The following is a 24,299-nucleotide window of genomic DNA, read 5'->3' on the forward strand; positions in this document are numbered from 1 at the left end:
CAAACCATGAAAATGATACCCTAAAGTCACCTTTAAAAACATAAACACTTCCTTTGCTTCTCAGATTGTTAGGCATAAGAAATCTGTGCGGATCACCTTTTTTTTTTTTTTTTTTTTCTTTTCTAAACTATCATCCTAGTTACATTATGCTGACAGTCTGAAGAGTGTTAAGAGTTGATGCAATTATATAATTTGTGTGCATATCTCTGTGGGAGAAAACAGACAGGCATTATTCCCAAACTTGCACAGATACACACTTAACTATAGCATGTAACAGTTCTAAGGCTGAGAGATACTAATTTACTTTTTAAACCACAAAACAAGAGCTCAGAATGCAATGTCTTTTATCATTAACCTCCAGCTAGCACTGAAAGTTTCAAGGTTTATTTTTACTAGTGTCTAGGTCTCTAAATGACAAGCTAATTAGAGGTCTATGCCAGGCTATTCCTTGGCTAGACTGCAAGTGGTTTAGTTCACAGCTGTCCACAGCAAAATCTACAACCTGACACTTGAAATTTAGCTGCACTTACCCGAAAGACTGTCATTTCTTCCAGCAAGACTTCCTCTAATTCATGCCAAGTCTCCTTAGGAATTGAAACCACTTTAAGAACTGTTCCAATATCTTGAAAAGGAAACACAAAAAAAGGAAAAAAAACCCCACCAAAACTAAACAACCCATGCTTTCAGGTGCTTAAGATGCATAACTCAGTTTCAGAGGAGCCAGAGTTTCTTGTAGTATATAATTATTTCATGTATAAAGACTGTGAAGCTACACATCTCTAAGCACTAGTTGTTCAAAATACCAACCGCTATTGAAAATAACCTAGAATAACACTGAATTTCAGTAGGACATTTCACTGAAGTCTTTCAATTATCAAAATGCAACAAAGAAGATAAATACTACTATAGTTATTAAAGAATGAAAAGGACTGAAATACTATTTAAGTGACAGTATAAAATGACAGATGTTTCAGGCATTTAATTCAGGGAAATGCACTAAATTTACCCAGGCATGTTTTATTGCCCATTTTGAATATGATGTTTGTCATTCTTAAAATGCATGTGAAGATGCTGTCAGAAGGCTCAGTTTGGATATAAAAACATCTGGACAAATGTTGTTAGACAGATGAAGCTGTTAGATCTCTTAAGTACATGTGATCTTCCCTGTGTCAAACAAAGTACCTAAGATGTATAAGCCCCTTAAGGCATCTGCATTTCTTTGTGTGTTAGATACTGGTCTTTGCTGAGGGGTAAAAAGCAATACAAATTGTATCTTCTGTTTAGATATACATGTGTGCCAGCATTTTAATACTATATCCATTTACATTCTTGGAGTTCTGCTATTGGCTTTAACATCAACAGGGCCAACGCTTGAAATTCCTGAGCCATATTGTGAATATGGCTGAGACTTAAGACCATCTTTATGAGACTTTACAGCTGCATCTGTGATTTATTTAGATGTTTCCCTGAGCAGAATTTTCAGGGAACAACAACAACAACAAAAAATCATTTCTAGGTTGGTACAAATCACTGCAGACTCTCTGGAATGGAAACATTCTGTATGCAAATTTTCTTTTTAACCAGCCAAATGTAGTGCCATGTAAATGTGTCACAGCAATAACAACTACGTCCTTGAGGACTTTTCATGTTGCACGTTCTACAGCAGTAGTAGTTTAGGAAAAGATAAGGCATTTTAAGTGGATAAAATTCTCAAAGCAACGGAATTATAAAGGTCAACATTCTCAAAACCAGAATTAATCAATTTCACAAAATCAAAACATATTTTGTATGTGTACATATTTGTGTGTGTTAGTTGAAATGGCTGATTGAAAAGATGACAACTCTACATTGAAAATACATATGGAATTGAATCAGATTACACATTGAAAATGTTTTTATAACTACCTTAAAGCTATTGATTTCACAAGAAAATTCCAGTACTTCAAATTCTTTACATGAATTTGGATTAAAATACTCTAGATATCCTAGAATATCCTGTAGAACTGAGATTTTGATTTTTCCATCTGCTCCCTTTTAAGCAGATACTGGTTTCTAAACCTGTATTTTGGAATTCTATTAAGAAGTGAATATTTTCCCCACAAAATATATGAATCACTGTTTCATTAATCACAAACCCATAGATTTTTCTTTTTCTAAAGAAGAAAATAACAGTTGTTTCTTAAAACAAGAACAATAACAAAGCAAGCACAACTTTCTATTTATTTAGGCACCTACATGTACAAAGTAAGCTAGTAAAATAACTAGGTAAGTTGTTTTGGAATTGGTTTTCATTATGGTTACTGCTACTAATTGAACATATTTAATTCATGAAATACTGAGAACAATACAGAACAAATGCAATATAAAATTTAAAACAAAAAGAAAAAAAATCACACTTCTTCAATAAAGTACTTCAGAACAACAGATAATTTAGCATTATTTGTATCTGTAATTTAATGGATGAGTTCATTTCCCTAATTATCCTGATAATTTGATGACTGTGGGTTTGAGAAAAATACATTGTATGAGTAAAATAAAAGAACTCTGGTCTAGTAAATATAACAGTGTAGCAATGTGTCATGACTGCAGTCTGTGTTGCACTATGACTGTCCTCAGTCACAATCCATCAAACGCCATATTCGAGAAATAAAGATAAAAGAGCACTAGGGAAACTGTGGAGCCTGCATGGGCACTGAGCAGACATCAGTTCCCCACATAATGCTGTTTCAACAAAAGGTCTGACTTTTAAGCGGATCCTGCAACAATTACAGCCGCTTGATGCTCAAAAAAGCCTCTGAGGTCAAAGATACACTGTGTTAATCACTACGGAGACTCTGGTCAGGCCACAGGTACCGAAGTGGGGCTTTATCTGAGTTCTAGATCAAATTTTGCAGAGTAGTATTTCAAACAATTTCACACAAATGGAATCAGGCTTCTCCTTTAGGATCAATAGGCTCTGCTCAGTAAGATAAGATTACTGTTATTAATTTGCTTTACTGACAGATGTACCTTGACTGTGCCAAATGATCCCAAACATCAGACACTCAGGATATGCATTAAGTGCATATCTTAAATCCTGTTTCTTTCTGATATAATTTCAAGCGTGCCGATATGATACTATTTCCATTGTGAAACATGCTGGTACAATCACAGTGGGAAAGAAACTACTGGGCTAGATTTCACCCACAGGAAAGGAAAATGTGACCACACTGGGTGGCTATTAATTATGTTGTGTTCAATTATCATCAGTTATTCAATGAAAATGGGGGGGGAAAAAAAGGTATTTCTTCAACATACTGAAGTTCAACAGCATGTGGGAATAATGTAGATTGCCGCAACAGCAATGGGAAAATATAGAGAAAGGTATCTAATCTGATGGGACAGACCTACCCAGAAAAACCTAGTCATACCCCAGAGAGCTTAATTCTGGGTTTGCCATAGGTTTAGATCATCAAGTGGGAAACTGGACTATGACTAGAGTCCCTAATCTGCTCCCCAGTTTGTTTGCTTGGGGAAGATGTAATGTGCACTGATTGTGTATCGCTTTCTGGTTCCTTTGACTTTGACCAGCCGGCTCAGTGCGGCTTTCTGGCAGAAGGCAGGCAGGGCCTCAGTTCTGCCCCTTCCCCCCACTCCCCCTCCCACCCCCCACATGTGGAGGATGCCCTGTCCTCATTCCGAAAGCTGCAGTGAGGCCAGTGAGCTCAGAGGAGCATGGAGCCTGTTTTGTGCCTCAGCTCCAAGCACAGGTGTTGTAACGCCTGTTTTTGTCCTATGTGGGTACAAACTCCTGCTGGAAGAACAATTTATGCAGACAAAAGTAGTATTTCAAGAAAGAATAACACTCTGCACTTACAAAGCTGGGGGTTTGGTGCCGAAATCTCTTTTGGCTAATGCAGTTAATAAATATTTAATACTTTTCTTACAGTTCTTGGGCACAACCATCAGCAGTGGTGCATGGGATCCAGAGCACTTACCACACACCTGAATATTAGCGGTTTCGGGAATGAAGTGAATGCCTAAATTCCCAACAGAAAAGTAAGAGCTAGGTATCACTGAGGGTCTTTCAGAGGGAGAGCTTGCCTCACTAATTTAGATAAGAACCACTATAGGTAATGATAACTATCTAAAAGCTATAGCTCAGGTTTACAAGTCTTCCTGTACTGCCTGAAAAACAGGAACTTCTGCGTAACTCTTCATCTTACTCTAATAGAGGTTTTGAAGAAAGTGCAATGAATCTCTCTCTGGAAGTACTTCTCTCTTTCCCTTGCAGAAGCCAATACATCTTTCATAGACTGAATGCCAAATTTTGGTGAGATAAATGCCACCTCTTGTGCTCAAGATGTAGACATAAATCAACTCCTCATGTTTCTTCAGCATCATACTGTGGATGCTTAAGGGCTTGTTCCCTCACATCACAGCCAAGTGGAATACTGCTGTTACATTTTTTCTGGGCTGAATCAGGTCAGAGAACATCCATTGAAAGGCACAAAACACTGCCAGTTGTAGATGGCACTGAAGTCTCTAATATGTGATGGAAAATATACGTGTTGTCTAAAATCAAATAAAACTGCTTTTCGATGTTTTATGGAAGAACATATTGTAGCACTGGTATCTAATAACTCAGTTCACAGCTTTAAAGAGCTGGGACACTCTGCAGAGATGCATTTCCTGCAATAAATGTTCCAAATTGCTATGCATGCACTGTGTTTGGTATACAAAGCTTCATCAGCTCTCAGTTTACTCATAATATATTTCAGACATCAACATGAAAGAAAGTTTGAGATTTATTGCTCTGGAAATCTGACCTCATGTCTAGAGGACCAGAACTCTACTTAAAGCAAGTCAAAAATTGGACTGTTATCAGACAGACAGATGGGTATTTTTTGGTCCAAAGCTGAAAAGAACCTGGGATTTGGTTTGATTTGTTTTGGCTACATGATGCCAATGTCTAATTACTAGCAATTATGTTCAACAGATGTTTAAAATACTTTTATTCAACATAACTGAAACACCAGTCAACTAATGAAAATCTTCAAAGGTGAAGAAGTAGATCCACCAACTGCTAACCAGCATAGCTCTGAAGCCACCAAACTCAGGCAAATGCATATCAGCTCATTTCTGGCCACTGTTGTTTCTCATTCTTACCTTCCTGGAAAAAAATGTCTTTTCTGAGTGCACATTTCCGCTTTCATAAAATGCCCAAGCTTTATGATTCCACAAATGCTTTGGAAAGGATATCAAGTTTTATGTTTGAATATCAGCTCTTCTTGAAACACTTTGTGTGTGCCAGATACCTTCATCTTAAGTAAAATGATGCACTCTTCTGGCTCAAGAGCTGGCCATTTTAAGGCAATACTTGAAATACCTGAAAGGCACACAAGACATTTCCCATACCTGGATACTTGCCTAATTGATGTTAATACTTCTTATGCTGCACTTCATAATGGGTACCTCAAAGCCCTCATTTTAATACTAAATTATAACTAATAAGGCAAGATATTTCTAATAAAATTCCCTAATAACAGCAGTTGAAAAGAGAGTGGTTTGATCTTAATCCAGTTGGCAAAGCTCCTAAAGAATTAAGCTATGCAGGTTGTAGCCTGAACCAGTATCAGCAAATATATGTAAAAAAGACCTCCCTGCCCCACTCCCAGTTTTGAGTCTTGTCCCAAATTTTCACAGGTGTACACTGTTCTGTCAATGTTCTGTCTTTCAGAGTATGAAATTTTATCTGGTCTTTGTCTCCATAATGCCTGGAGGAGGATACAGTGTAAAGTCAAGACTTCTCACCTGTGCCAATGAACATCACATCATATTGGCCATCTTCTGCATCTACTCGATCTACTACTATCTGTGTGAACTGGTAATCCACATCTGTTTTGATCATGATTGGACGGTTGTTGATGGGGAATACCGGGTTATACATAGCTGGATGACTTCTTGCAAATGTTATAACTTCATCAGGAAGGTCCTTGGTGGAATCAAAGCCTCCAAATGTTTTACTGGGACACTGGAAATAAAGGAAACGTTTGACATTTTGTTATCAATCACTAGAAAAAGCATTAGAAATCTGTTTCATTACAATAATCCCAGCTGCTGCAGTCTCTATTTAAATATGTCAGGGGATCTAAGTGTTTCATGATGGGCAGCAAATGTTAATCCTGTCACTAAAAGTCTCTTTTTTTTCATTTCGTATTTAAATCAATATGGTTAACAGAATGCAAATGAACTTTATACATAACTTTTCTTAGCACTATGCAGTGCAAAAGGGTTTTCAGTCATTCACTGATTAGTTTTAGACTTTAACTGGCAGAAGGAAGAATTCCTGAGTTATCCAAAATCATTCAATATGACGTAAGCCATTTCAGTACCCGGTTATGTATTCAACAGAAAGTTAATTAATTATGTCACCATCTTCGTTTCAAAGTATTGTCTTCAGAAGTTGTCTGGAAGTCAGTTCCTCTCTGAAGAACCAAATCCTTAAATGTTGAGACAACTCCCTGTTCTACTGACTTTTTGAACTCTTGCTTGTCTCAACAAACCCGTGTCATCTGTGTAGTCCCAATAACGTGGCTCCTGTTACACTAAATCAAATCAAATGAATCATCTCCTAAAGGTATCCATTGATTCTAAAGAAAGCCTCCTCTGTGTATTGCTGATGATACTGTTCATGTGAAGGTAGGTGAGAAGAGTCTCACTAAATAACTGAAATAACTCCTCAGTGTTGCACACTGTGCAGTAAGAGAAAAGTTGGTGTCCCCTTGGCATTAATCTGGTCCGCATGAAGTAACACGGTAAAGAGCCCCTTTGCTCCCTTACATAGCTGTGGGTGGGCCAGACAGTTTTGCCTCTAAACTGTGAAAAACCGAGGGTTCTGCTTTTCACATTCTGCTCACATTTTCCCAATGTGAGCAAAAAATAAAGGCTGAAAAGGGAAGGAGAGGTAAGACCACAGCTTTGGTAGCCACAGCAGTATTCCTCCATGTTCACGTACCACATATCCCCATGGAGACACTCAAGAACTGTGGCTAATCACCACCATTTGCCCTCATTTCATCTGCAGAACTGGTTAGTATTTTATGAACAATTAGACGTTACTTTAACATAAGTATTAGCAGTGTGTTAGTAATGTTGCATGGATGAAGAAAATGAGACACAATGGCATTAAATCACCAGTCCAAAGATATTTGGCAAAGAACTTGTTGTCCCCCACTCCTAACCTGTTCAGATACCTACTTAAGACATATAAAAATTCTGAAACCCGGTTGACAATAGTTACGCTTGTGGCATCTGAACATGAAATATAAACAGCTGGTGCTAAAATGCCCTATATAATTTGCCCTTTATATCCACATATAAAATATCTTCCAATTAAATTAAAAACCTAGAGGACAACATCTTATTAACCAAAAATCCAGACCTTGCAGGATGCTCAGCAGAATAAATCAATTGTCTTTGCTGTCACCTTGATTCAAATTATTAATAATTCATCAGAAATTAAATTAAAAAATCAATGTTGTCAAAAAGAGTTTTTGTTATACTCAGCACAGGGACGCTTCTAGCATGGACATATGAAGTGCAAATTGTCCCTTTATGGCTTATTTGTTAGTAATCAAATTCCTGCATTCGGTTCCATTCCATGGTATGGAAAGAAGGAAGAGAGGGAGTGAGAATATTTGATTAATGTGTGTGGAGCAGACTAAGCAGAGAGCAAGTTAGTTCTCTATTGTGTCAACATTTTTTCAGCCTTTTTATTATTACACTTTCTTGCTTTCTTGTATTGAAATATTACAAAGAGAAAATCAGATAGGCTTTTTATAACCATTGGCCAAACCATTGTCTGTCTAAAAAATTGTGTTTAAAATTCTACACTTAAATTTTTAGTTCGCTTTATATCTTCATTAATATTCTAACTACAGTTCAATACTAATTACTCAGATTAATTAGATAATGATTAATTAGATAATATATGTAAAGTGCTTCAAGTATAAAAATCACTACACAAGAACTAAGTATTGTTAATTGCAGCTGGGCAAACACTAAAAACCCCAGTAAATAAATATTCATTTCAATTTTAAGTAAATGAATTTCAGCTGTGTTTCAGTTGCTTGAATATTTATTTTCTGGCTCATTTTCTAACAATGGATTTTACTTGCAGCAATGTTGACCAAGATATATATTATGCAGAATTAATGTCATAATTCTGTGTGTCTAAATGAGACTCCCAATTGTGAGAGCCAGACTGCTCCTTGGATCCCATGCTTTTCTGAGAATAAAAAAATGACAGTAACTTTGTGTCTTTGTGTCTGAAGTTTAAAGTGCATTACCTGAACTATGCTGTGGCTCACATTCATCCCACCCCAGTTCAGGAAACTGACGCAGATGAAATCAAACTCTTATTGCTATCACTCCCTCCCTTTTCAATGGAATGAAATGGGCACCATCAGTAAGTGAAGTTTAGCACATCCATAGTCCAAATTGCTTGCAGAAGAATTTAAACTCACATAAAGTCAGAGATACAACAGAATAATGGAATAGGACAGAATAGAATAGTTGTCCTGAGGAGGAAAGTCTTGTTATGTTTACTTATGTTATGGTTACAAAAGCAGGATACACAACAAAGACATTATCTTTGATGCTAATGACAGCAAAAATGCTTTTGATATTAGTGGGTCTAGGTCAAGCTAATTGGCAAGGCACTTCATCAGTACTCGTGTTTATATACCTAATCAATACCACTGATAGAGGGAAATAGAAAGTTTTCAGATGCCAAAAGACAAGCATGAATAGAAATACTCTGAAAAAGTTGGAGAAATGAGCTCGATCTTGGATTCAAATAGAATCACAGAACTCTTGCATTTAACATCCACTTCCACTTGCTGGTCCCCAGTATGCCATGTCAGGGGTTCTGATCAGTCAGGAGGCATTAACTAAGCTATCCCCTAACTGGCCTATTAGGGAATCCAATAGCTACATTTCAGCAGGAACCAGAAGTGCTTTGGTCATAACTGAAGACAGATCTTTGGTACCATGAAGCAGAAAAAACTTGAGCTCTGCAGCTGAATTCACAGAAAGTCAGATATGAATGTACCTCATTCAAGATTAGGTATATATATTAAAATCCTCCCTCTTCTTCCAAATATTGGTAAAACTTTCAAAAAAAAAAAAAAGAAAAAATGTTCTATAGAATTTAAAGTAAAAATCCTGGCAACTCCTTCATAAAATGTGAAGCTGATGTAGAATCCTTTACAACATCTTCTAACTTTAAAAAAAACCAACATTAACTCCCTTTTCTTTACTTGGGCATGTCATAAGATGCTCAAGAAGTGTACTGGCACCTCACCAGTTAAATTCCTCAGGTAATTCAGCACTGTTTAACTGCAGTGTGATCTGGAACTAAAGCACTGTAAGAAGATCAAGTTTTGTTTCTCCCTTCCCTTTCCCCATTTCTTGGAAAGGGAAGCCACAAATCTGACATCTAAAGGAACTTCAAAAACCTTCCTTCTTTATTCTCAACAGGTCTACAAGCCATTGAGAATGCATCCAATTTTATCACTTTAGAAACAGAAAGTTTCTTTTCAGCCAGAAATGTTTCTCATTTTAAAATTCAGTTTTTTCCTACTAATACATCAGAATTACTTTAGCAACTGTGAGGAGGGGAAAAAATCTTTTTCAAAGTGATAGACACTAGGATTAGAGTCACTGGCAGTGGACTAGGAGAAGATGATGGCCTCAGCCACTCTTTAATTAACATGATTTACAGTGGCACGGCCCCTTGCACTACATAACACGTCTGCAGGGCTATGTAGAAATGTATAATTTGGGATCATATTCACACTCAGGCAAGAAAACCGTTTACAATTTAATCTGAACATCTTCTCACTTTGAAATCTTAGTGTAAGTATGTTATAGTGAATTGTAAGAGTAAAAAGCACTCTAAGAGGGTAGCCAGAAAAAAAACAAACAAACTACCCCTGTGTGCAACAACTGTATTTCCCTACTTCAGTTAAAGATCTGGTGGCTTAGGTCACTCAGTCACTTAGTGTCTGGATTTGGGTCCTTGTTTTTCTGCTTGTTCTTGGGAATTTGATCAAGTCATTATTCTCCTGTGTAGATCTCAGTTCAAGACCTTCAGACAAGTCTTGGAGTAACTCACAGACTCTGAGTCAGGCAGAACTGCATTGCCAGTCTCTAGGGCAAATATTTGAGTTGTGCATTCAGAATCTCCATAGAGCTGCATCCGATCTCTGCTGAGGAATGAATGTAACAGAGACACTGTGCAGCAGTCCTTTAGCCCAGTCTATTTCTGTGATAGAAACCTGTAACCTTCTTCTTTGTCTGTAGTTTTACATATTATCTGTTATTTGCTTTTGTTTAGAAAGGTTAATCAATACTGGAATCAAAGAGGAATATAAATAAACAGAATAATGAACACTAACTTATTAAGTCTGTGAGACCGAAAAGCAGATGACATTAGCTATACAAGAAATACCAAAAAGAGCTACTCATTCACATTTTCCTCAGGGATGTAAAACAATACAACTTCAAAAAAAACCACTCTGACATATCAGCATTAACTAAAGTAATTAAAAAAAAAAAAAAGTTCAGCATCAAATGAGAAATGAAACTTCTCCCATGCTGCACAGATTGTATTTTAACTCTGGAAAAAATTAGGAATCCCTTTAGCAGTCATAGTGAGGGAGTGAGGAGTGCTGAGGAATCTGGCTGTCAGGGAACCACTGTTTTCTTTTGCTTAGGAAGTAATTTTCATTAGACTGAGCATATATATTGTCCAACTGCTGGAGAACAGTTGAAAGATCAGGTTTGAAAGAACAATTTCAAAACATACCAGACAAAAGTAGAAAATCTGATGATTTAAAAGAAAGGATCAAAGTTATTCCTGGCTTGTTTTGTGCTTTATATTTAAGTAGACTTTAAAAATAATATTATATACAGATACATTATTTACATTTTTACATGTACACGTATACACATATATTTAATATTCAGCAATGATATTTCAGATCTCAAATGGGCCAAGCTCATTTATACTGGTTAAGGAGGTAACTCAATGAATAAAATTAATGTCTTTTTTTTTCATAAATATCCTATCTTCTCAGACTAGTGGTAACTTTGAAGGCAGTTAAATATTTGTAGAATGTGATTACATCGGTTGGGATTGTAAATATGGATGTCTTATATACACTGATATTTTAGTCATTCACAAACTAAACCCAGAGAAATGGGATTTCAAAATCGTGGAACTTACAACTTATTATAGTCACTTTATCATCCATTGCAGAAATATCTGTCACTGTACTAGCTTTAATGTCAAGAACAATTAAGAGTTTCTTAGCAGCCAGGCAGATGGTCTGTTTTCTGTTCTTTCTCACTAAGAATGGCTCAGCAAATATTTGGAAAAAAGAAAAGTTCCAAGGATAGGATAATGCAGAGTAATTTATTAAACATTTGACATTCTGTAAAGTTCTCCAGCCATTGCTCAGACTTCTGCTGAAGTTGTTAATATGATTGCCAAAACTAAAATCCAGCTACGCAGTTTCATACTTCACAAGAAAATCAGTAAATTTTCGGCCTGGAGGAATTGTTACCTTTCCCTTCCTTTTCCTTCTCTCTTTTTGTTTCTTTCCTGGATCTCAGCTCAAGGACCATGTAATGTATGGAAATATTTTCCATAGTTTTCCCTTTTTAGATTACTATATTTATTAGGTTACTTACAGTTCCTGGCCGTGGATATGGCACTCGCCCCTGGTAGGGAACCCACTGGTAGTTTGGACCATCTCGGTGGGCATAGGGACCAAGAAATACCCTCCTCACATCAGTCATGCTGTACATACACACTGCTGACCCCTTGAAGATATTGCTAAAAATGAGGGAAGAAGAAATCAAATTAGGTTCTTTAAATTATCAGTCAGTTTAATGGAATGGAAGCGCTATGGGAATAGCAGCTTGTTGCTTTCTAATTTATTGCATGTGCTGACTATCAGAACTCTGACATGCTCTCAGAGCAATCCTAACTCACCTCCCGTGAAAGTTCAGCATAACTGATACGATCTCTCAGACATTTTCCTAAGCAGATGGCTGCTATTCCACTATTTAAAACATATTGTCCCCAGAAGGCCAAAGCCCCAATTTGAGTAAACTTCAACAGGGCTGTCCCTAGAGAACTATTCAATTCTTTCCTACACTTCGCATTTTTCTATTTTTTTTAGCAGTCTCTTCCGTCATTTGGGCAGCTCACATTGAAAATTCAGTGTTGTTCCTTACCTTGAGATTTCTTACAGAAGACAGTAAGGAATGGTAAATCTCCCTCTTCTATGCCTGTGTATCACTAGAAATATTCTTTCTGTTTAGAAACTAAAACTTTTGTCCTTCACAGAGAAATGCGGTGATGCAACTAGTGCTGGAAACCTTTCTCAGGCCAAAGCAACAAGTATAATTTTGTTCTTCATGAAAGCACAATGAAACTGAAACATTCAAATCACAGTTGTATGTGATTCAATAAGCGAACTTTTGAAAGATTGTTAAACTTTCCAGATTTCAGCAATATTTTTTACTCCTTGAGTAGCCAGTTTTGCACACCACAGATTTTCTGTTTTACCCTGCCCCCAAACAAGCATATTTATCCTTGTGTTATTTTTTCCAGGTCTGTGCGGAAAGGGCTAGAAATTCTGATCCCCACTATAAAAAGCCAATTCAGCCACAAGAACAGCCTGAGAAACTGATAGTCTTTGTGATTACTGGCTTCAGAGTGATGATGTATGTTGCTCATAAGAAGAGAAACCTAATTCATTACTTCTTAGTGCCACTTACTTCTCAGTTCAAAGGTTAAGAAAATTTTGTGTTTCTTAAAGACATTTTTAACAAAGAGACCTCTTCAAAACAAGCAGCCACCCAAGTTTCCATGCAAGTAAAATGATACATTCTATACCTGGAAGTTGTAAACACTCCATAGACTATTGGATTTTTAGGGTCTTTTGAGTTCATTAGGAACACATCCTCTGCAATAATAACAAGAGACAGAAAAGAAAACTAAGTTAAAATAGTATGGATAATACCTGAAAACACTTCTGTGTTCAAAACCATTTCTGGCACTTACGTAGTTCATCAAAGTGTGTGTCAATGCCATTGGGTCCTGGCACAGAACAAATCAGACGGGCTTTGAGGAAAGTTGTCCATTTGTTAACAAGGCTCCTGTGACCACCAAAGTCATTCTAATAACAAAAGTATTTTGCATTAATATCTAGTAAAAGTCTTTGAAGCATCAACAGAGTACAGAAAAAATATAGTAAATAACCACAAGATGCTACTTATAGAAAACAGAATTAACCTTCGACACACAAAAGCATTATGTTATCAAAGACGCTAATTCTGAAACACTCTGATTTCACACTGTATTGCAACTTATTTCATACTAGCACATCATTTAAAAAACAAAACCAAACCCCAAAACCTCTTTATGTATTGTAATATGTATGTAACACTGGAGACAGACAGACAGGCAGAAAGTTTTGCTGCAGGGCTCCCAGGCTGTCATGTCCTGGTAAAGATGAAGGCGTTTATTATTCTTAACTGGGTAGCAAATAAGTAGAAAGGCAAGTTGCAAATGTAGATAAAAATGTCAGAACAGTGGGATCAATTGGACAGCTGCAAAACTTACGAGTAAAGTGCACCAAGGACTCTGTACTTACGGGGTAATTGGTTTTCAAGCAGCTACCTCTGGATTTGAGGGGGTAAATTGAAATTGAGCTTATGGATTAACATGAACTGTTACCATAAATATCATAGCTGCCAAAGCTACAACGTCAATTAATATAATTTCATTTGTAGAGGTCTTTTTCAAAGTCTGTCAGAAAAATATTTGGTCATTTATCACTAGGGGTCTACTGAATGGTTGCCCATTTCCACAGCTAAGCTTAAACAACTGTTTTGTTAAATCTTCCTTTGTCTGTGTTTTAAAGATTTTCACTAACGTGGGAATGGAAAGGAATTAACTTTCCCTTAAAAAGTAAATTCTTCAAATGTTTTTGCCCTACCTGACAGTATCACATTTCCTGCAAAAGATTTTTGCTTTTCCAGACACAGTCTAAACCTCAGAAGATGCCTATGACTTTTTAAATAAAACATTGTGGTTTGCGGAGCTTCCCCAGCCACAGAACTGAATAGTATACCTTTGGTTGTGTTATGCCCTAACTGGTTTTCACTTGGGATGATCTCTGCTTTAGTACAATGCCAGTGTCAGTACTGACACTGGGGTTTTTTCATTCATTCATTCATTCATTCATTCATTCATTCATTCATTCATTCATTTTATTAATTCAAAATTCACAATATTTAACAGTTTCTAATGCAGTTTCTAAAATCCCTTGCAAAGCATCCTGCAAGTGTATTCAATCTCACGTGAAGACATCATCACTTTACCTTGCAGATCTGCCCTATTCTGGCATGGGTGGCTTTTCCAGTGTGCTCTCCATCAATTGCATTTTCGCGGAAGAAGAAATAGATTTTGTCATCTTCTGGATTGTCACTCTCTGGTATCAGGTGAGCACTGATAAATCTAGGATCTGAGAAGACAATGCCATTGTGCATGTTACTATTCCAAGAATTGAATCACTTGCCTTCCTTATATAAATAAATTGTGATTTTGCTTCCCTAGGATCAAATTGCAAATAAACCTGTTGGGGACATCATCACCCATTAACACGTGACTGGTATTTACATTCCTCTTATCTTTAATACATATAGACACTTAATGATCAGACCTTAACTTTATTATTGGAGCAATTAAACATTCACAAAATCTCTTTACAAATGGTTGTATAACATTATAGCATGGCTTCTTAATTCCATGTATTTATTACTGACATTTCTCTTGTTTCTTTGGATGTTTTGTCTTTGGACAGTAATCTTTCTGCATGTGTTGCACATAAAATAAGAGGCTTATTGAAATAAATCTAATATTCCTAACTTTAGCAATAATGAAGAACATATAAAGAAAGTATTTTACATCTAGAAAAGTACTAATGTGTTACTGTAAAAAAAAAATAATCCAGTTAAAAAATACAGTTTTGAATTACATTTTCCACATTATGATACTCCAAACCCCAACACTTTTGTCTCGTTTTTAGAAGTGCAATCCATTTGTGAATTTCTATTCAAGTTGTTGAAATATTTTCACTTGTCACTGTTTTAAAGAATATTTTTTTCATAGAAAAACTTTATTTCTTGAAATTAGAGTGACAATATTATTTGGTGATAAAGAAGATCCATCAGCAAATGAAAATATATAAAATGCAGACATACTGATGGGTTATGTAAAATATGGAGGAAAGAAGTTTTGGGAGAGAATTTTATAGAAATCATAACAGTAAATTCATACCAGTGGTGAATCTGGCTCATCACTGTGTTTTACAGAGATACTTGAGCCGGTATCTTTCACTATATTTGGAAAAAGAAGGCATATCCAACAGATTTACCAATCTGTTTTATAACCATTTTACATCCTGCTGGGATAATTAACTGAGAACTATATTTAACTTCTCAGAATCCTGTTCCTATGTGAAATTATAAGCTATTTTAGTGTCATGCTTTAACATCTTTTCAGTGTATGTTTATTGCTAAATAGTCATGGAAATAATGAACTGTACTTTGTTTTGCCAGTTTGCACTAGCTGTCCTGTGAAACCCGTTGCCTTATTAAGGATGGCAGTGTTTGTAAGCAACATATTTTGATATATTTATATATATGTATGTATGTGTTTAGATGTATCTATAATACAAGTATATACTGCATATTTTTTTATGTATATATATATATGTGTGTATGTTGTGGTGTTTGGGTGTGTGTGTGGGGGGGGGGGGGGTGAGTGTGTGTGTGTGGGGGGCGTGGGGTGGGGTGGTGGTGGGGTGTGTACACACACATATATATACATAATACATGAGAATGACCATAGTGGTGTAGACCAAGGTTTACTTAGATTCATATACAAACTACAATATTGTCCAGAAGTAATTAAGTAATTATCTGGGACAAAGAAAATGGTAAGTACAAATAATACTCTTCCAGAATCTCTCCCTGCCTCCAACTATTTTCAGTGCATCTGACTCCCTGAGCTTAGTTGCTTTCTGTGTGCCTAGTAACTGTCAATGGATTTTTTCATCCAATTCTTCTTGAACCCAAGTAAATTTCCAGCATTCAGTGTCCTTTTGGAATTTGTTCCTCACGTACACAATCTAATGAACTAAGACTTACTTTTGATTTTGTGTTTTGAACGTTGATCTTAGTTAACTTCATGTGGTGCCTCTTAATCCCTGTATTGGAAATACCCACAACATTCAAGATGTGGATGAATTGTGGTGCCCTTATACAAGAGTTACAGCAATGCTCTTTGTTGAATTTTGCTGCTTTTTCTTTCTATTAATTTCTTACTTTTAATATGGATTTAACAGTTCCTAAGCAGTAATCTGACATTTTCATGCAACTTTATGTGCCAGAACCCCAGAAACTACTCTTCATTGGTAATGCTTAGTCCACAGCCCATCATTTTATATGTGAAGATAGGTATGTCTTCCTCACGGTTTTCCCCATGGTTTATCACTACATCATTCATCAAGAATAATTTAATTTGTCATTTGATTGCTTAGCTACCCAGTTACATAAGATTCTTTTGTAATTCTTCACAGTATTGCTTTGTCTTACCATGATGAATAACTTGGTATCATGTGAAAAATTTTCTCATCCTGCTGCTCAACGTCTTTTTCAGGTTATTTATGGACATGTTGAACAAGACACACCATAGAACAGATCGCTCTGGAACTGTGTCTATTACCTATTGTCTATTAAAATAAATCTTTTTAGACATCTGAATATATCAAAAATTGTAAGCAGCTTAAGTTGTCCACCCCAAACCCCAGTAACTTAAGGTATTAAATTCACTTCCTTCCTTTCTAGCATGCATTTAATAGCCTTCAAGTTACACTGACACAAGGCCCAAGATAAATAATACCTAGATTATATGGTACCATGGTAAATATCTATAATTTTATATACGATTTACCAGGGCTTTGAACACAATTTGTATCACAAGAAAAACAAGGCTACAGCTTGAAAATTTTTGCATCACAGGCTGTGGAAGGATACATTAGAGAAAGAGGATATTTTTTAGTAGGCACTTTTCTGGGCTACTGGGTCTGGAGAACCTCTTGTCTGAATACACTGTTTTTACATTTTTAAAGTCTTTATGAAAAAGGTAAAAAAATAAATAAATCATTAAACCAAACCCTAAATACATTCCCAAATGGTTGAATGATTTGCTTCTAGTGCAATAGGTTTTCAAAAACACAAGATATCAAATTCTAAAACAAAGCACTATATTATCAGGCATCAAAAATCTAACTTTACATTGGCCTATGAAGATATTGTGGGGAGTCCCATTTGAATCAATAATATTACTGATATAGTTCAGGTTATATAAACTTGCCCTTGGTTAGCATTCTTCTCTGTCCCTCTCATAATTTTGCAAGTGAACCTAGAAACAGTAAGAAAGTCTAGTATTAAAGCAGGACTGATACAAGAATGATAGAAAAACAGTTTAAGAAACTGAAAATATGTATTTCAAATAATTCTGTCAGAGTGGTAGCAGAGGAGAGGGTTGTAAGGAAGGCAGATATAACTATTGCCATAGCCAGAGTGCCTGTGAATATGCTTTGTATGCATTTCTTCCCAGTGCTCATCTGGTATGAATTCAGATTTTCAGTTAGTGATGAATAATCCTAACTACATCCCTGAAAATAAAGCAGTCATGCAGCCTCATATTAGAAGACATCCATCGTAGATCATGGCAGTTTTTTGCTGAATAACACTGGTGTTTCTTACAGAGCAGACCTCAGGCTGCTTCTCCAGCTAGTTAAATCGATATATTTTAGTCAATAAAAGAGTGGTTCTTTGTGTTACAGGGCCCTTGCTCTTGTTACCTGGTGGTATTTGGTGGGTTTTTTTTCCTCTTTCATATAACAGACCTGTGTCTATGCAGTGAAACAAATAAAGGAAGAACAGGCTACACGAGTTCTGTTGCATATAGAAATAGATTCATTTCTGTTCAGAATTAATATAACGATTATAAAAACATCGCCATGATTATATGTGTGGAGAGAGGGAGAGAAATCTGGTTGATAATTTCATAGGTGGTGTGAACTAGTGATCTGTAGTATGTTCTTTTTTGTTTCATTAGCGGAAGAGCTGTTTGTCTTGCCTGGGACTTGATGCACACTTGCATTTAACTCCAGGGCTTCAGACCATGCTTACAACTAACTGTTTAGGGTCATGATGAATCAATCAGCCAGATGGCTGGCAGTCATGCAACACAGCCCTCTCCATGGACTATGCAGCAGTTTTTTATTGCTCTTCTTTGAGGAAGGGAAGGGAGATGTTGTCCACAGATGAGGGACTTCTTGACTCTCCTAATTGCTCACCCATGCAGCACAAGAAAGAATGTCATCCATGAATGTGTATGCTCAAGTATTGAGACTGCCCTGCCTTACCCTGCAAAATTAAACAGGTTTGGTATCAAGGGGTCCCCATAGGAAGTTTAAAATAATTCAGTCGGAGTTGACCTATTTTGTATATTCAACACAGCCACAAAAGAAGTGCTGGAATGAACTTCAAGCAAGTTTTACTGAATGGAATGTGGGACTTTGATCCAAACTCACTTGTGACAATTGTAAAAGCTGGTGTGCTGCAGCTATTGTGGATAGGTAGGATGACTTCAAATTTCCATGTATTAATTATTGGGTATTCTGTGACCCTAAAACTGTCTCCAATCAGAAAAGCATTCAGAAATGCTGCAACACTTTCTTGCTTAAAAGCAGTCTCCTATTGCCTAAACATCCAGAAAACATGTTTTGGGAAAATGAATTTAAGAAATAATTTGACAGCAAATATTCTTCCAATGATTCATTGCTTTTAAAATACCCAAGGAGACAATGTGGAAGAGTGCTTTAAAAAACAGCATGCATCAAACAAACACGTCTGAAACGTGTTTAAGCATGATCAAAGGAGAAGCAAAGCCACAGCATAAACATGATCAAAATAACATTACAGCTAAAAACACTTCTCTGATCTTGCAGCCAATATGAGCAAGCTAAAAATAAAACCTTAGATTTTTATTTAAAACAATCAACCTCAAGAAGCAAATTATTAAAGCACACACCTTTTTCAGCCTCCTTTTTCCAGTTGTCTTGGCTGTGGGGCTATTTCTCAGATCCCATATGAGACCTTTGTAGAACCACTTTTTGTGTGCCCTCCTGCAATTACCAGCGCTGCAAACTTTTCACTGGCAGCGGCCCATTAAACTGTCCTTCATGAGAAAACTGTCTCTTTATGAAAACGACACCTTGGTCCAGCTGCCTCTATGATTTATATGCCATTGTTTGCTTAGTTAAGTAATGGAAACATGTTTTGCTTGTCTCAGCACTTCAGGCTGAGAAAAAGCTAAGGAAAATCGATCTGCATCAGTTCTTTTACAAATGTTTCTCTTTAGCAGCAACAGACGTGCCCCACCACCATCACCACTGCCACCGCCCCCACCCCAATAGCAAAAAAACAATACAAGTCAGAAATTGGATTTCTAAATGAATTGTATTAGCATTTTAATGAAGATCTATAAACTTGAAGGCACAGAAATTACCTTTAGTTGTCAAGATTGAGTAAGTTGAAGAAACAGAAGCTAGGGTCATCTTTTCATCACTTGACAGAAGCCAAAGGGCAGTTCTCTCAGGAAATGTTTTGTAAAGAGTTTGAACTGGATGCCCCTATTATTGTATATTTATGGTCAAAATGACTAATTTATCAGTTCACAGCAGGAAAATTCTAGGAAACTAGGGAAATTTTATGCTCAGTAAAACTGCAATTGCTATAATTTAATGAAAAGTACTGGAGGGTGACTGAGGCCCTGAGGAGAGGAGAAAGACCAGGGAAGCCAAAATTAAAAATTTAACAACAACAAAAATAGAAAGCTACTCAGGACTTCATAACTACGTACAGTGCTCGTCCGCTGAGACCCAGTGCAGAGAGCCAAACACTGTTCTCAGAAAACCTGAACTTGCAACCACAGCGAGCTCTACGACCCGCAGAGAGGAGGATATGCAGCACCAGTCACAACCATGCACAGCAGAGCTGTGCGCCGTGGGCATGCTTGCCAAGGCCACCAGAGGATGAAGATTTTAATATATGGTGATGAGAGAGGTAAGGTGGTTTGTGGTTTTACACACCTGAGCATAGTTTACAAAACACCAAAGTTTTTAGTGGTGTTCTTCCAAAGTCCCTTCACTTTAATTCTTCAGCATTCGTATCCCTCTTGTTGCCGATGGCTCAGGCAAACACAGAGGAAGTTTCATGGGTTCACTGCTTACAGTGAAGCTCCTCAGCAACACAGATGGCATCAAACCGCATCCTCAGGGTGGGAATGCTCTTGGCATAAGAGATAGTTTGTAGCTATTATGGAGTTAACATAAGGCTTTTGGGGTAACATTTTGTCAGATGCTGACCTGGAAGGTAGTACCAGGGACAGGCCACAGAGGAGAGATGTGATTTAAAGACACTGTTTTCAAACTATGGGTAGGCAGGGGTGGATGTGTGATTGCAGGTCAGGCATGACGCAGATGTTAGTAGCTAGCACAAGGTAAGAAGCCCTGTGGTCACTCATTGATGTTGCAATAGAAATTCTCTTCAGAAAAAAGTTTTAAAGACTGATATTTATTATCAAGTGGTTTGCCTTTGAGTCAAGCCAGACTGATGGTGAGGAATGATGATCTATAAATAGTGTGTTAGCTATGACATTTACTTTCTCTTTCTTAGAAATCATATCGCTATTTTTTTTTAATTTTTTGAAGACTAGTAAAGGCAATTTTGGTGTCACAGGCTGATTATAACATGGGTTAATAAGTTTAAAGTTTAGCTAAGGCTTTTTGTCATTCAAATGCATAGATATTCTTTTTTTTCCTGATTAAAAACTCTTTTCAGAATTAAGAAAAAGAAACTTCCTCTCTGTAGAACCTAGCTGTTATGTTTCAGTGGTGACTGTTTTTGTGACGTAAAGAGATTATATATTTTCAAGGATGAAAAGTATTAAAAATAACATTAACATACCACTTTTCCATAATTTAAGTACATGGATGCAGCAATAACATAACACGGGAAAAGACACACATTAAGAAAGACACACAGCACTTTTACACATGTAAATTCCTCTACATCTCAGTGTTACACTTACATATACAACCACAGGCATCTAGTTGTGGCTTTTCAGTGCTTTGGCCTTGAGTGTTACCTATGGATCACTGTCATTGTGAGAGGCATTAAATCTGAATTAAGTGGTGTTTTTTTAAAAAGGAATTACTGATTTATACTGGGGCAAAAGCAAAGAAGAGCAAGCATAGTTCTGAGCACTAATATCCTGAGGCATATAAGCCCCATGCTGGCTGCATCGCTATATGGGGAAGTGAAGAACTTTGTAAGGTCCATCAGGGGACTGAGCTCCTGTCCAGGTGCCCCTCCAGAAGAGCTGGGGGGGACTGAAAGCAACTCACTAATGTGCCTGGCCCCTCCAGCGCTGTCGGCTCAGAGGGCCTTCAGGCATACAACCTTAATTTGGGGAACTTAAAACCTCGAAAGCAGCACTCCTCTTGGTACCAGCCAAGGCTTAAACATCCAGGCAGACCCACTATCTCCTCCTTTGCTTCAGAGGCATAATTTGGTGTAAGTATTTCTTGCGAGTAACATTTTAGCTCATGCAGGAAGGAGAAGGAAGAAAATCTTGATCTCTGATCCAATTATCAGTTTCTGAAGCCTTTGTTCTAAAGAGACAACAATAGTTTTGATTTCCTGTAATGACTAATTATATGGTGAAGAAAAGCAAATACAAAAGTTCAGTAAAATTATAGCTTATTTCTCAACGTAAATTAGATTTCTCACAAAACAATGCTTATGATCTACCCACCCTATTTAATTTAAAAGAGGTGATTATTATCTCTTTACAGAACAACAACCAAAATTAACACCTCTTTTCCATTGCTGACTATGTTTTAAGGTGTTGTATATCTATCAACACAATTAATTTTAAACTGATTTACTTGTCCCTCACAGAGAATAATTGGGCAACTGAGAAAACTAGTGTCCTTCACAGAACAGAAAGGAAGGCTTGCAGCTCGTTGTCTCCATTTAGGAATACTTTAATCTCAATTCTTCTGAATTTCTTAACCTCTGCAGAAAAGGCTAATGAGACTTCAAGCTAAGAGCCTGTATCTTCCTCTTTTGGTCATTTATCTGAAGTTTTTGACATTGATGTTTGGAAATAAAAAGACTGGAAAGCCTATGCCTTAACTGGGTAACCCACATCTTCAGAGCTCCAGATGAATGACAAAAACTAAGTATCACAGCTCTGATGTTAAAAACCCCTGTGTTAGGGCAGGAAGGGAAGCATGGAGGCACTGAAGACAAAAGATGTTTCTGATTTGGGGTGTTACACACTCTTGGCAATCAGAACCACGTGGCGGGCCTGCCTTTTGTAGGTGGAGCGCAGGTCCCTGAGATGCCCAGGCAGTTTATGGTAGGGGAAACTGGCTGCTCATGGCCTCCATGGCTGTTCTGTTTGCTGGGTAACAAACCGGCCGAATGGCTAGACCCAAAGAGTGGTATTGAATGGAGTTAAATCAAGCTGCTGGATGGTCACAAGTGGTGTTCCCCAGGACTCCGTGCTGGGGCCAGTCTTGTTTAATAATTTTATTGATGATCTGGGCAAGGCGACTGAGTGCACCCTCAGTCCCTTGGCAGATGACACCCAGATGGGGGGAGCACTGCCATGCCTGGGGGCAGGGAGCTCTGGGCAGGCGGGCCGAGGGGCCGAGGCCAGTGGTGTGAGGGGCAGCGGGGCTCAGTGCCGGGCCCTGCCCGTGGGGCACAGCAGCCCCCGGCAGCTGCGGGCTGGGGGCAGGGGGCTGGGAACTGCCCGGGGGAAAGGGCCGGGGGGGCTGGGCACAGCCGCTGGGCAGGAGCCCCCAGCGTGCCCAGGTGGCCAAGGGGGCCAGCAGCGCCCTGGCCGCTGTCAGAAGCGCTGTGGCCGGCAGGGCCGGGGCAGTGCCCGTCCCCCTGTGCTGGGCACCGGTGCGGCCGCCCCTCGGGGCCTGGGCTCAGGGTCGGGCCCCTCAGGGCAGGGGGGACGCAGAGGGGCTGGAGCGTGTCCAGAGCCGGGCAGGGGCTGGGGCAGGGGCTGGGGGGGGGGGGGGGGGCGGCGGGGGGAGCTGGGGGGGTCAGCCTGCAGAGGGGGGGCTCAGGGGCACCTGGTGGCTCCCTACAGCTGCCTGGCAGGGGCTGTAGGCAGGGGGGGTCGGTCTCTGCTCCCAGGGAACAAGCGCCAGGGCACGGGGAACCGGCCTCACGTTGTGCTGGGGGAGGTTCAGACAGGATATTAAGGAAAATTTCTTCACTGAAAGAGTTTTCAAGCCCTGGAACAGGCTGCTCGGGGAGGTGGTTGAGTCACCATCCCTGGAGGTATTGAAAAGACATGTAGATGTGGTGCTCAGGGACAGGTTTAGTGATGGGCTTGGTTAATGGTTGGCCTTGATAATCTTAAAGGTCTTTTCAAACCTAAAAAATGCTATGATTCTGTGACCCAGAACTCAAGAGATCAAACCTGTTCCTCTCCACTAACGTGATTTTCTCTGGCCTTCCAGAATGCTGAGATGTGTTAATATGTCTTGGTGGAATATTCTTCCTCTTTGGAATGTGGAAGCTAGAGGGTACAAGAAAGTGTTTTGAAGGCAGAGAGAGCATGCTACAGCAACACCATCAGCCAAGCTCCTGACAGAGCACATTGCAAGAGACAAGTTCCTGTCTGAGCATGAGGAATAGCTGGGGATTAACAAGGCAAACACATTCCGCTGTAGGGAAAGTAGGACAGCCTTCAGCAGTATTATTGGCAAAAGCATGAAACACCAAACTTCGTCTTCAACTTCCATGTATCTCCTGAGGAGACCTAAACTCTTAGGATTTCTGTCAGCTCCATGCAGTGCACAACCCTGTCTCCAGCAGAACCCTTTGTCTACACGTATTTTACTTTTTTTTTTTTTGGCCTACAACATGAACAAATATGGCCTTTGTGTCAAAAATCATCTATGTTGAAAAGAGGAAGAAAAAATCGCAATTTTTACTGCCAGGTTCAATTTGATGTGTTTGGAAGGGGTTGTGTAGCTGTAAAAACAATCTCTTCCTTGACGTCATGTCAA

At 38.2% G+C, this 24,299-nt stretch overlaps 1 protein-coding gene across 1 annotated transcript in view; it reads right to left on the reverse strand.

The window, feature by feature from the left end:
- The window catches only part of SEMA3A (semaphorin 3A), a 170,176-nt gene that overhangs the window by 21,984 nt on the left and 123,893 nt on the right, over positions 1 to 24,299 (reverse strand). The window contains exons 7-12 of the mRNA XM_055712532.1: positions 14,443 to 14,585; positions 13,121 to 13,235; positions 12,953 to 13,022; positions 11,740 to 11,884; positions 5,794 to 6,013; positions 531 to 622 (exon numbers count right to left, since the gene is read on the reverse strand). Of these exons, the coding sequence (XP_055568507.1) occupies positions 531 to 622; positions 5,794 to 6,013; positions 11,740 to 11,884; positions 12,953 to 13,022; positions 13,121 to 13,235; positions 14,443 to 14,585 (785 nt within the window). The remainder of the gene's footprint in view (positions 1 to 530; positions 623 to 5,793; positions 6,014 to 11,739; positions 11,885 to 12,952; positions 13,023 to 13,120; positions 13,236 to 14,442; positions 14,586 to 24,299) is intronic.

The sequence above is a fragment of the Falco cherrug genome, chromosome 5 (genome assembly GCF_023634085.1).
Source record: "Falco cherrug isolate bFalChe1 chromosome 5, bFalChe1.pri, whole genome shotgun sequence".
NCBI classification, from domain to species: Eukaryota; Metazoa; Chordata; class Aves; order Falconiformes; family Falconidae; genus Falco; species Falco cherrug.